Source organism: Eurosta solidaginis, chromosome 3 (assembly GCF_040869045.1).
Source record: "Eurosta solidaginis isolate ZX-2024a chromosome 3, ASM4086904v1, whole genome shotgun sequence".
NCBI lineage: Eukaryota > Metazoa > Arthropoda > Insecta > Diptera > Tephritidae > Eurosta > Eurosta solidaginis.
The window spans coordinates 93582623-93595922 of record NC_090321.1 but is presented as its reverse complement, the minus strand read 5'-3'; the positions used below and the strand labels follow the sequence as shown (position 1 = coordinate 93595922).

General features: G+C 33.7%; 1 protein-coding gene across 10 annotated transcripts in view; it reads left to right on the top strand.

Annotated features, from left to right (window-relative positions):
• Fatp3 (Fatty acid transport protein 3) overlaps positions 1-12523 on the top strand; it is an 81155-nt gene extending 68632 nt beyond the window's left edge. For all 10 annotated transcript variants that reach the window (XM_067772769.1, XM_067772776.1, XM_067772774.1 and 7 more), the window contains one exon: positions 12001-12523. In XM_067772769.1, the coding sequence (XP_067628870.1) occupies positions 12001-12309 (309 nt within the window). In that variant the 3' untranslated portion in view covers positions 12310-12523. The remainder of the gene's footprint in view (positions 1-12000) is intronic.
• The last annotated feature ends 777 nt before the right edge of the window (positions 12524-13300 follow it).

Sequence of the window (13300 nt, the reverse complement as noted above, 5' to 3'; positions counted from 1 at the left end):
ATTGGGATTGTTGGTGTACCGTCTTTTGGAGCCGAAATGTCTATTCCACTCAATTATGCATTCGCTGCCATGCGCTCGTTGTTGTAAACTTTTTGTAAAATGGGATCACTTGCATCCTTGCAAACAAATTAAATAGTTTGTTTTCGAAAAAATTGATTTAAATCCTTTTTAGGATTTTGATAGTTACTTTTAATTACTTTAGCCTTTCAGATCTTTAGCAGGATCTGGCAGGCTCTTCCTTCAAGATGATTTCCTTTAGCAATTTTTCTCTTGTTCAGCAAATTTTTGTGCTTAAGGGTCGAACTGGCAGGATCGCCATGAAATATTTAAAATAAGTAAAGAGAAATGCTGTTGTGTAGCGTAAGAATGTCATTGATTTTATTGGAGAAATGCATTTCCTTTTATACAAAATTTCCTAGCTTACATCCCACTCAGCATTTAGATGATTAAATTTTCAATTTCCCAACATATAAATACAATATGATTACTCTTCGTGACTAAATAATGCGTTATCATACAATTGAACAAAAGAAATAATCAAATATGAATACTTTTAATGATCTAAAATTGAAAAGCATTTTTCGATCACTTTTTGGAACCATTTTTGAAGTCTTTTATGATTAAATTTTAATATTTCATAAAAACCAACAAAAAAATAATCAAATATGCTTACCTTTGATGATCATAAACTGAATATAGTTTTTCAATCACATTTTAGAATCATATATGAATCAAATGTGTTTACTTTAGGTGATCAAAAATGTATAATCATTTTTCAATCAGCTTTCTGAATGTTTTCTGACTATATTTGTTCACTGAATAATGAGTTTTATACTTGTTAAAACTTTACTTTTCATTGAAAATGTTATTTTTTTCACATACACACATTTTTTCAATCATGAAGTTCAGAAAAAATATGTATATAAAATTTGTATTATTAAGACATTCTTCAAGACAATGCAATCCATTTCTCGACCTTCGGCTTCCCAGAAAATACATAATAGTTGGACAATACAAAAGTTGTGAGCTATTTGACCAGGTAAGTGAAACTCTCTTGACATATGTACCTGGATATGTCTTCAACATCCCGTGCCGTATCGTATTTTAAGATATTGACGATCATACCTGATGTTGGATGTTGTAGTCGCAGGTGTATATCGATCAAGTTTGTTTGCGAGGAACATGTGGTTCAAATAGCTCACTTCCGCATGCTTTCTTCCCCTGATGAAATAAGATTATTATGTAGTATCTATTTAGAATGAGATATGAAGAATAAATGCATCATAATCGCATTCAAAAATGATTCAAAAATCTCAACCAAAACGATTGAAATATGTTCACGAATATGATCAGCAAATGACTCTGAAAAGTAGTCAAATATTGCTCTAAAACAATTAAAGCTCAATTTTACAATGATATCAAATATGAATAAAAAGCGTTTCGAAATATGAATCATAAATGATTATTCAAGAATAATCACATTTATGGTACATTTTTCTCCCGACGGTACGTTAATTTTCGAACAAAAAATGCTTTTAAATTGAACGTTTTTAATCATCTTGGGGTATGATATTTGAACAATTTTTGATCAAAATTTTCAAAAAATGTTGGCTGGGTAGCTTCAAATAATTAGAGAGCAGCACAATATCTTAATATATAAAAAACACGTGTCACATAATTGAGGCCAATGGACTCCTAAACTACTGAACCGATTTTGAATTTGCTTTGCACCCCGTATGTAGTTTGATCTAACTTGAAATATAGGATAGGTAACTGGGTGACTAGGGTCTCGAGATATAGGCCAAAACGTGGACCCGGGTACCCCTAGAGCGTGTTTATAGAATATGGATATCAAATGAAAGCTGCTGATGAGTGATTTAGTAGAGGTTAATTTTTATACCCCTGGGTGACTCGGGTCTCGAGCTATAGGCCAAAACGTGGACCTGGGTACCCCTAGAATGTGTGTATAGAATATGGATATCAAATGAAAACTGTTGATGAGTGCTTTAGTAGAGTGTAATTTTAATACCCCTGGGTGACTAAGATCTCGAGATATAGGCCAAAACGTGGACCCGGGTACCCCTAGAATGTGTTTATAGAATGTGGATATCAAATGAAAGCTGTTGATAAGGGCTTTATTAGGGGGTCATTTTCATACCCCTTGGTGACTAGGGTCACGAGATATAGGCCAAAACGTGAACCCGGGTACCCCTAGAATGTGTTTATAGAATATGGATATCAAATGAAAGCTGCTGATGATTGATTTAGTAGAGGTTAATTTTTATACCCCTGGGTGGCTCGGGTCTCGAGATATAGGCCAAAACGTGGACCTGGGTACCCCTAGAATGTGTGTATAGAATATGGATATCAAATGAAAGCTGTTGATGAGTGCTTTAGTACAGAGTAATATATTATCCAGAGACGGACTGGAACTGGGATTGGGACTAGGACTGACTCGGAATGGGACTGGGACTGGGGCTGGAATAAAATACATACCACCTTCTGGGACAGGCAATAAGAGAAAAAATTGAGAGAAGAGAAAAGAGAGAAGGAGATTGAGAAAGAGATAGAATGAGACGAAGATGGAGATAGATGAAGTGAAAAAGACGGAGGGAAGAGTGAATAAAAGGATTAGGAAAAAGTGAAGAGGGGGGAAGACAGAGTCAGACGGAAAAAGCTTATTAAAATGTATGCAGATTGGCCAAATTTAGGGCAGGACAACGACATTTATTTTTATAATAATATCCATTGTGAATAAGACAAGTGTGATAACTTCTGCATATACGTCAAAATTACAAATACAACTGATCACCTGATTTTTAGTTGAGTAACGTGGTCTCATTCTGTATCTCTCTCTATCACCCGCTGAAGATAGCCGTCTCTATGCGCCGCCACATTGAACATCCTGCCAAAATGACGTCTTGAACATCTTATCAGGCAGTTGACGGATAAGATATCACTCTTGCTTTGTACACAATGATAATAGATGTACGGCATAAGTATTTCCTTCGGTGTATTGAGCGAATGAGATTCAACCACAAAAGCCAAATCCATTCGACTTTTGCGCTGGCGTCACTTATAAATAACTCACGTTGAAAGTTCGTTACCACAATAAAAGTAAAAGCCACATTTTCACTTTTGTTATCATGAAAAATTAAAATCAACAATATTTTTACAGCAATATAAAAAGTATGTTTGAATGACGATTATACATATTTTATTTTCACGATTCCTGACCAACCTAAACGGCACACTTCAAAAGACAAAACTCACCTCTAATGAGTTAAACCACTCTTCTACACAGCGTTATTTCCCATCCTCAAAAAATTAATAATAAAAATAAAAAATATAAAACGAAACATAAAATTAACCATTTCTAAATAACTTTTAAGTGCGAGCGAAAAATGTTTCCTTCCGAAAAAAGGCGAATAAAAACTGTAGAGCTCTCTAAAATTTGGTCAATATGTTGTCTATATAAAACGACTGCTGCGTGGAATGTCACCCTATCTCGACAGTTCGAAAGCACTCTATCTCAGAATATTTTTCAAAAAAGCTCTATCTATTCGTATACGCCCTACGTAATGTCAAAATGTTTTTGAAACAAATTCTAAAACAGGACGTTCCTCAGAGAAAATCAATAGTTTTCTGAGATAGGGCGCGCTTTTGAAGAGACAGTCGAAATAAGGCAATATTCCAGCCGGCAGCCGAAATGTAGTGTAAAACGTCAAAATTTCTTGATTTTTAAAATTTTTACTGCGATACTTATATTTTGTACTACATCTTAGCATTGTCATAACTCAACTGAAAATTTCGAGACTCGCGAAATCGAGAACTCGGCTTCTCGCAAGATACTCGTGTTTCGAAATCAGGTTTGGGCATTTTAGCGCTATCATTAAAAGCAGAGTTGGGCAAAATTTATTCGAATAACGAATAAAAGATACATTATTTTTTTCTGTTATTCACGAATACAGATAATTTTGTTTGTTTTTGGAATAATATATAAATACGAAAATTAACACTTAGCATACAAAAATTTTTAATCGGAAAATTATTCATATTTAAAATATCCATCAAAAATTTATTCACGCATACTTTATTCATGATACATTTAACTTTGAATCATTTTTTTAAGATAAGTTTTCATTCGAATAATTATCTAAATAAAAATGTATTCGAAAAATGCCAAATTTTGGGCTCGAATCGTAACATACGATCACGGATCGGCAATCATACGAAAGAAAATTACGTGATACGTCAAACGTATAAACAAAATGGGATTAGAACATACGATAGCAAACGGAACGTATTTCTTTTCAATTCACAATAAATTTTACGATCCACATTAGATTTAGTTGTGTTTTTAGCTCACAATAGATTTTTAACTGTCAAATTGGTTGTCAAAAATAAAAAAAAAAGTAAGTAATTGCAATGGACTCAATTTTATTGTTTTGTTTGAGCTCCAGTAATAGCGAATGCGATGAAAAGATAGTGCGAAAGCGGTTAAGAGAGTGTAGTAACACTTTGGACTTATCGGACAAAGCGTAAGCATATCATTTATGTATTATTTCTTTGTAACAAAAAATTATTGCAGTTTCTTGAAGAGATTTCGCTTAATTTAAGAAGCTTTTTGTTACTTTCTGCAGTAGTTAAATTTGAAGCAAGCCGATACCAAAGCGGGTGTCTCGTCATGAATTCCGCCAATATTTCCTTTTGGCTTGGGTTAAGGTTGTTTGAACTCGACCTTTGTTAATTATAAGAGTTTGAAATTTATTATATTTTTTTATTTATCTATTTTAACAATTTTCTTACATCTTCAGTGAATTTTTTGTGTATACGATGGCCAGTTTGTGTTCGAAGGAAAGTGGAACATAACGTGTACGTTCGGTCACTCGTCACGTATGTTGCGATCCAAAATTACGATCGAAGTAGTACGTTCACGTATGTCATAATCCGAAAATCATATTTTTACGTGACGAGTTATACGATTACGGATGTTACGATTTGGCCTCTGACTTAAGCACTATCACTAAACTTCACTCTTAAATTTCACTGAAATATTGCAGTATCACTTAAAGTTTTGCACTATCAAGACCAAATAATATTGAGGCTCTTATCAGGGACAGTTTATATTGCGTTTTCATTTAATATATAAAATTTTTTATTATATATGACAATACAAATGATATTTGTAGGTTAATTTTTCTCTTTTTATCTGTTTAGTTAATTTTGCACAACAATTTTTTTTATCACTAAAAACTTTTGTCAGGTTAAGTGGCAAGAGCACTCTCCTATAGTGTCATCGGTGGAGTGGTTATGGGGTTTGACGCGGTGGCTATACAGTTTTTGGAAATCATACTGATGATGATTGTCGCTAATGTGCTAAAAAATAAGGTAGCAGAATGATTTCCGAAGACTTCGCTACTGGCGAAAATAATGATATCGGGCGATACGACTTACCTTAGTAAGTTGCTAGCTGGGAAGTCAGCGACAAAGTGAAAACAACGTTATGTAGCTGATTTCCTTGTCACTGAGATATTTTAACATCATCGGCATAGCTATTCCGTATGGGTCAAATGATTTCAGAGATTTGGCCTTTTCAATGGCTTCTTTAAAATCTCTGAGGTGTTGGTAATGTAATCCTACATATATAGTGAAGAAGAAGAACAAGACGGTCGTTTTGATACGTGCTCCGTGTTTTTATTAAACAAAAAAATAGTAAACAACATACAGGAGCGCTAAAAAAAACGTACAACATCTAACAACAGGTGCGGGAAGCGGTATTCAAGTGGACAAATCTAAAGGTGTGGTTTGGGAGAGTAGAGTATTTAGGTGGTTGGTAATTTGCAAAAGCTATCTGCTGTGCTGCCATTACCACAGTCGGTGCGCTGCTAACATCGCCAAGCACACTTTCACACAAACGCCTGCTGATACGCTGAGTACGGGTGAGAACATCAACAACCTGTCGCTACTAATTGTGCTCTTTATTTTGTGTTTTTGACTTTTCTTTGCTATCATTAACTTAGCGCGAAAAATTAGCGCCTGTTAGGCATTGAATTTGTTTACAAAGGTGAATGATAGAAAGGGCAAGTGGAAGACATAAAAGAGTGAAAAGTGTCAGCCTAAAACAGGGCTGCCATCACGGTAGAAAAATATATATTTATACATATTTTTTAGGTTATTTTTTCAAACTAGTCTTGCGAATATTTAAAGTTGTGTATCACAAAGTTGCCATGTAAAGTTGCATATCTTTTACATTGTCTTATAAAGATATACATTTACAATGCCAGCAGAGTGCAAAGAATGTACTGCGAAACTGCTTCAGGTAGATGACATAGTAGCATGCTCTGGTGGGTGTGGCTATAGTTTCTGCTTGAAATGCAGTAATATTAAAAGAAATGAAAAAAAGATAATAGAAGATAATATGAACATAAAATGGTTCTGTAATGTATGTGCATTATCGGATACCAATACTAAATTTGTGGAAATCAAACATTTGATTAATAAATGTGAAGAAACAAAAATGAAAGCCGTTGATATTAAACAGATAGTCGAGCAGATATTTTGTAATAAATTTTCCCAGATTAAAAGTAGCATTATTACGGACTTCAACTCCCTTTTAGAGCATAATATAGAAGTAAAATTGATTGCAATGAAGAATGAGATAGTAAAATATTTATCTAATGAATTAAAAAAGAGCAATGAATTGCTTAGCGATTTACGCGTGGCAAATGATCAGCCAGAAAAACTATCTTATGCTCAGGTCGCTTCTGTAAATGAGAATAAAATTGTCATTAAACCGAAAAAGAAGGGCAAAAAAGCTAAGGAAACCAAGGAAGCTCTAAAAAAAGTTGTCGAACCTACCGAAGGCCTTGTTAAAAATGTTAAAGAAGTAAATAGTGGTGCCATTATTGTAGAATGTAAAAATAAAGACGCCTGTGAAAAAGTCCAGCTAAAGGTAAGAGAAGGTATTGGAAACGATTACGAAGCAGAGAAAACAAAAAATAAGGATGAAATAAAAAAGAAAATAAAAATTGTTGGTTTAACTGAAAAAGTTAGCAATGAGCGTTTGGTAGACTTAACTAAGCAAAATGACTCATGTAACGGAAAGGATTTTAAAGTGTTAAAACTGTATGAAAATACCAATCGTAGAGAAGTAAGCTGCATTGCGTTAGTGGAAACAGATGCAGTAACATTCGATAATGTGTTGCAACAAAAGAAACTATATATAGAGTGGGATACTTGCGTTGCTTACGAGCATATAAGTGTTTTGAGGTGTTTTAAATGTCTGGGATATAAGCACAAAGCAGCTGAGTGCACGAATAAAGTAGCTTGCAGAAAATGTGCTGGACCCCATGATAGCAAAGAGTGCACATCTAACATTGTTAAATGTGTAAACTGTAGCGAACTTGTTCAAAAAAAAGTTATTGACGTCGATGTTAGCCATTACGCTTTCAGCAAAGATTGTCCTGCGTATAAAAAATATTCGCAGCCAAGAAATAAGGCACGAGTTTAGCAACGAATACCAGAGGAGCTAAGTTGTATATATTTAAATATTTGTAGTATCGTCGCCAATAAAGCTGAACTAGAGCGTCTGATAGATGTACATAAACCACATTTAATATTTTGTTCGGAGACTTGTTCGACTGAAGAAATAACGAATCAAGAGCTACAGATACAAACATATAAACTTGTACGGTGTGATTCCCACAGCAGGCACACAGGCGGTGTGCTAATATATATAAATGAAACAATTGAATACTCAATAAGTTACAACAGAACATTAAACAAGAACATCTGGTGTATCATACTAAAAGTTAAAAATATTTTCCCCCAATATCAAATAGCTCTGATATATCACTCACCGAGCTCAAGTGATGCAGAATTTATAACGTACTTATACGACATTTTAAATAATAACTGCGTAACACAGGATAATATTATCTTCGTGGGCGATTTCAATATAAACTTTTACAAGAGCACAACTTATAGTAAACAGTTAGTTGACTTATTTCGATGCTTTGCTATGGAGCAAAAAATAGATTTTTATACACGAAAGGGCGATAAGACAGATACATTGATCGACTTGTTATTTACAGATAGTAGCTCTATATCATGTTTAAAATTAGAAGAGTTTCAGATTTCAGATCATGAAACGATTAAATTCAAAATCAAATTACATAAGCTATTTCAGATGAGAACGAAGAGAACAATAATTTCCTGGGAAAATTATACAAGCGACAGCCTTGTTAATGAATTACGACAGCTTAACTACACTGACTTTGAAAATCTGAGCATCGAAAATAAGGCAACATTCCTATGTAATACGCTATCAAGCGCAGTGACCACCCTGACATACTCTAAAGAAGTCAGTGTCAAACTTATGAACAAGTGGTATGATTTTGAGCTGGCTAACTTAAATAAACGTAAGCTAAATCTTTACAAGATCAGCCTATCCACTGGAGAATGGTGTGAATATTATATTGCGAAACGCCAATATAAACGGCTAATTAAGATAAAAAAAGCCAAGTACATGGAAAACAAAATCAACCATAGTGCTGGTGATAGTAAGGTCATGTGGAAAAACTTGAAAAATTCCATAAGCATGGCTAAAGAAAATAATGGTATTAAAAAAATTAAAATAAACGACCAACTCTACACAGAGGAAAATGAAATAGCGCAGTCTTTGAATGACTATTTCATTGATAGTATATTGGAGATTAGCATGAATATTCCTACTTCTTTTAGTAATGAAGGTACTATAGATGAGCAAAATGGCCGTAATGTTTTTAAGTTTCAGAAAGTTTCCACTTCAGAGATAGTTGATATAGTAAGTAAGTTTAAAAATAAAAGTGGAGGGAAGAGTCGTTAAAGATTCCATAACGTATACAGGTTTTTTCTATTCTCAGCTTGTTAATGAGAGCTTAGATAAAGGTCTCGTTCCTAGTTTATGGAAATCTTCTATAGTTGTGCCATTAGAAAAAGTGAAAAATACCATCAAAGCTGAGGAGATAAGACCTATTAACACGTTACAATGTGATGAAAAAATTTTGGAAACAGTGGTAAAAAATCAGCTGGTAAAATATTTAGAAGATAATGTAATTATTATACCTCAACAATCTGGTTTTCGAAAAAAACATTCATGTGAAAGTGCTTTGAATTTGGTTTTAGCTAACTGGAAAGAAGACTTAAGCAGGAAAAAACACATATTAGCTGTGTTTTTGGATTTAAAGCGTGCATTCGAGACGATCGACCAAAAATTAATGCTGAAAAAGCTTTCTTGCATTGGCGTTTCTGGTATAGAACTAAAATGGTTTCAAGACTTCCTAATTAACAGATACCAAAGAACAGTGATTGGAACGTCCGTATCGGATAAAAGGGAGGTACCTGTTGGTCTACCTCAAGGGTCTGTGCTGGCACCCATAATGTTCAATATATATATTAATGATATAACTAGCTCCATTAAGCACTGTGAAATAAAATTGTTTGCTGATGATACATTGCTGATGATAAGTGGGAACAATATTACTGAAATATATGCTAAGCTACAAGAAGATCTTAACAGCGTATATGGTTGGTTATGCGTAAACAGACTAAAAGTGAATGTCAATAAAACGAAATTTATGGTTATATCTAGACGCAATTTTCAAAACAATGAGCTACAAAACTTAAATATAAATAACGAACTAATTGAAAAAGTCAGCATTATAAAATACTTGGGAATAAAAATAGATGATAAGCTGAATTTCAACGAGCACGTGGATTATACGGTAGGAAAAATAGCGAAAAAGTTATGTTTTACACAACGAACCTGCAAATATTTAAATAGAAGGTATAAAATCATCGTCTACAGATCTATAATCGAACCTAATTTTATTTATTGCCCAACTATATTTTTCATCTTGCGAGATAGTCAGATATACAAGCTACAAAAGCCACAGAACCGCGCTATGAGATTCATTCTCAAAAAACGGTATGACACACCTATCAGAGACATGCTATGCTCTCTTAATTGGCTTAGCATTAGACAGCAACTTTTTTATTATACCATACAATTTATTAAAAACATAATAGAAGGAACTTTGCCTGCGTATTTGAGGACTAATATAAAATATGTTAAAGATGTGCACTCTGTAAATACTCGTAATAAAAATGATTTTAATCTGCCGGCTTATAAAACTGAAGCAGACAAATGTAATCTGTATTATAAAGGTCTTAAATCATATAATGAACTACCGATTGATATTAAATCATGTCATTCCAATAAATTTAAACAAAAATTGTACAATTATTGCAGAACACTACCAATTTAGTGCTGGACAGGCGGACTTCCATAGCATCGATAGAAGTGCAGCGAAACTATACTGCTGTGTAGCGCCAAGACTTCCAAGCTCTTGTGGGCATACAAAAAAGGTTGCCGAAGCACATACTGAAACGCATCACTCGATTAACTCAGTGCATCGCCGTGCAGATGTTGTCTTCGCGCTTTACTAACATGCGTAAAATGCCTACATACTACATAATCGCAACGCTTTGTTCGCATGATCTGGAAGTCTCCCATCCATAGTACTCCAAGGTAGGACATAGATGTAACTATTCTAGATTGCATAGTCCAGAAGACAATTATAAACATGTAAAATAGATTTAAGTTAGGCTTAGGAAAGCCGTAATAAATAAATACATTACATTACATTACAGACAGCCGCCCTTGATATAAGGGAAAAAGACGCTCCAACTTAGATGAAAAAATTCTGGGGAAAATGATACGACCTAGCCATTCATAATGCCGTCAGTTACCACTAAGAAGGAATGCCCGATCAAATAATGAAAAACATGGGGTTTTACATACGAAATAACTTTTACTTGCTCAATCAAACTCACAATACCTTTTAAGAATGGAATGGGGAATTTGAAAGTATTTTTTTCATTCCTTGTAATATTATTGGAAAAAATTCAATACTGGGGCAGTCATTAAATTTTTATAAAGTAGTTCTCAGTAGTAGTTGAAATTACATTTGATTTTTTTAGGATGATAATCCACTCAGAAGTCTCTATTTTAACGGCTATTTTTTATTAAAAGAACACGCCTCCCTTTTACCCCTTCGCAACAGAATTTTATTTCCGCTATTTTGTTCACTTTTTTATATTTATTTCTAAAATGTGAGAATAAACTTTGAAAAAAATTGTTTTGAATACTTTAAAAATATAAACTTAGACATAAAAGAGCGAACATTGTTTGGTGGATTAATGAAACCCATAATGTATACTAGAACAATTCACATAGAAGTTTTCATAAATAAACAAGTAAGGGTGTCTAAGTTTGGGTGTAACCGAACATTATATACTCAGCGTGAGTCTCAATTGTACAGTTCATTTCAGATAAATTACTTTTATACTTTTATAATCCTACAGAGGCAAAAAAGTAGGACAGTCTAAGTTAGCCATGTTCGCCCTTCGTCCTTAAGTAAATAGTGAGATATCTTATTGAAATTTTGTAAATGGGTTCCTTGGAACTCATCTCCCATCACTGTTAAAAATGAGCGAAATCGAATGATAATCACGTCCATTTTTATACATATTACATTTTGGAAAACACAAAAAAATTTATTATTTAGTAAATAATATACATACAATGTTAAAATTTGATGTGTGGTCTGATATTGAGACTCTTAATAAAAATGTGAAAAGATGATTTAAAATGGGTGTGGCACCGCTCACTTGTGATAAAATCAATTTTATGCCGTTACGATCAACCGGTATGTTACCAAAGTTAATATACTGTGTGTGCAAAGTACGCTGAGTATAAAAATATGTATGGCATTGGTTGACGTTGTGGTATGTCCCAGTAGTCGCGCAAAGGTAGGAAAGGTTGGACTTATCGCAGAGCTAACTTTTGAAAATAATACTGAGAAAAGAACTTGAAAACTTGACAGGCCTAGCAGGGCTAAGAATACAACTTTTTTTTTTTTTTGAGAATAAAATGCTTTTCTGTATTTTTCACAGGTCCCGCATGTGGAAGGCAAAGCTGGGATGGCGGCCATAGTTGATCCCGATCGTAGAGTGGATATGCAACATCTATCAGCTGGAGTACGAGGAAGTTTGCCGGCTTTTGCGCGCCCACTTTTTATTCGTTTAATGAATAATATTCCACGTACTGAAACTTTCAAGTTAAAGAAGATAGAGCTGGTACGAGATGCTTTCGACATTTGTAATATTAATGATGCAATATATTATTTAAACAAAGATGGTATATATCGTTTGTTAACAAAAAAACAATTTGAAGATTTGTTAGACGGTCATGCTGGGCTGTAACAAGGAGAATAATATCTTAAGGTTCCTAGCTATATATTTTAAAAGTATTTTTGTACATAGAATGTCGTAACTATTAAGTTGCCTTAGCCATGTGCCTATATACATATATGTCTGTAAATAAAATGCACAATTTGTTATACTCGTACTAAGACTAAATTCCTACTAGATACCCTGGAAATGTGTTAATAAAATTTGAACTATACTTAGATCTAAAGTGTGAAGATTCGTTCTCTTGACGGCGTAATACGGACAATGCCAAAAAACATTATATAAGGGAACTTGTCAGAAAAGTTTTTCGGAAGACTTATATATGCACGTTAGCGCCATGGCGATAGCACCTGCAATCAAAATTTGTTACTTTTGTAATACACGTAAATACTGGCAAATAGAGTTGCCGAAAAAGTGAGGTTATGTTGTTAACATCACCTTTATTATTGCATTATGATATAGATATGTATGTGTGCAATTTAGAAATTTTAAAATTTTTCATTGCGGAAAAATGTCAGAAACGTGTTTTTATCATGGGTTGCACTATGGTATAAAAAAGAAAGTAGTTCGATGTAACAATAATAATATGCTTTAGCATGATTTATGTGTATCCATACGTATGTATGTACTAATAATACAGTAAAATATGTAATTTTCCTTTGAAACCAGCAAGGCTGTTTGTACTGAAGACTTCATACCTTTCATGAATGGAGCAAAGCAATAATCCCATCCCGTTCGTTATATCCGAATAATCGGCTATATGACATGGCAAACCTTGTATGGATCCATCGGTTTTGAGTGCAGGGTTAATTGACCTTATGACCACTTCAAATAAGGTCAATTTTAACTTTGCGCAGGTATCAAGATCCGATGACAATAAAATAATTTGATGGTGAGATGACTTAAATTCAAAGGACAGAAGGACCACTTACCTCATGAACACATATATCAAGGACCATAAAAATGCAATAACTTTATGCTGAAAGGACATAAGGTCAACAAA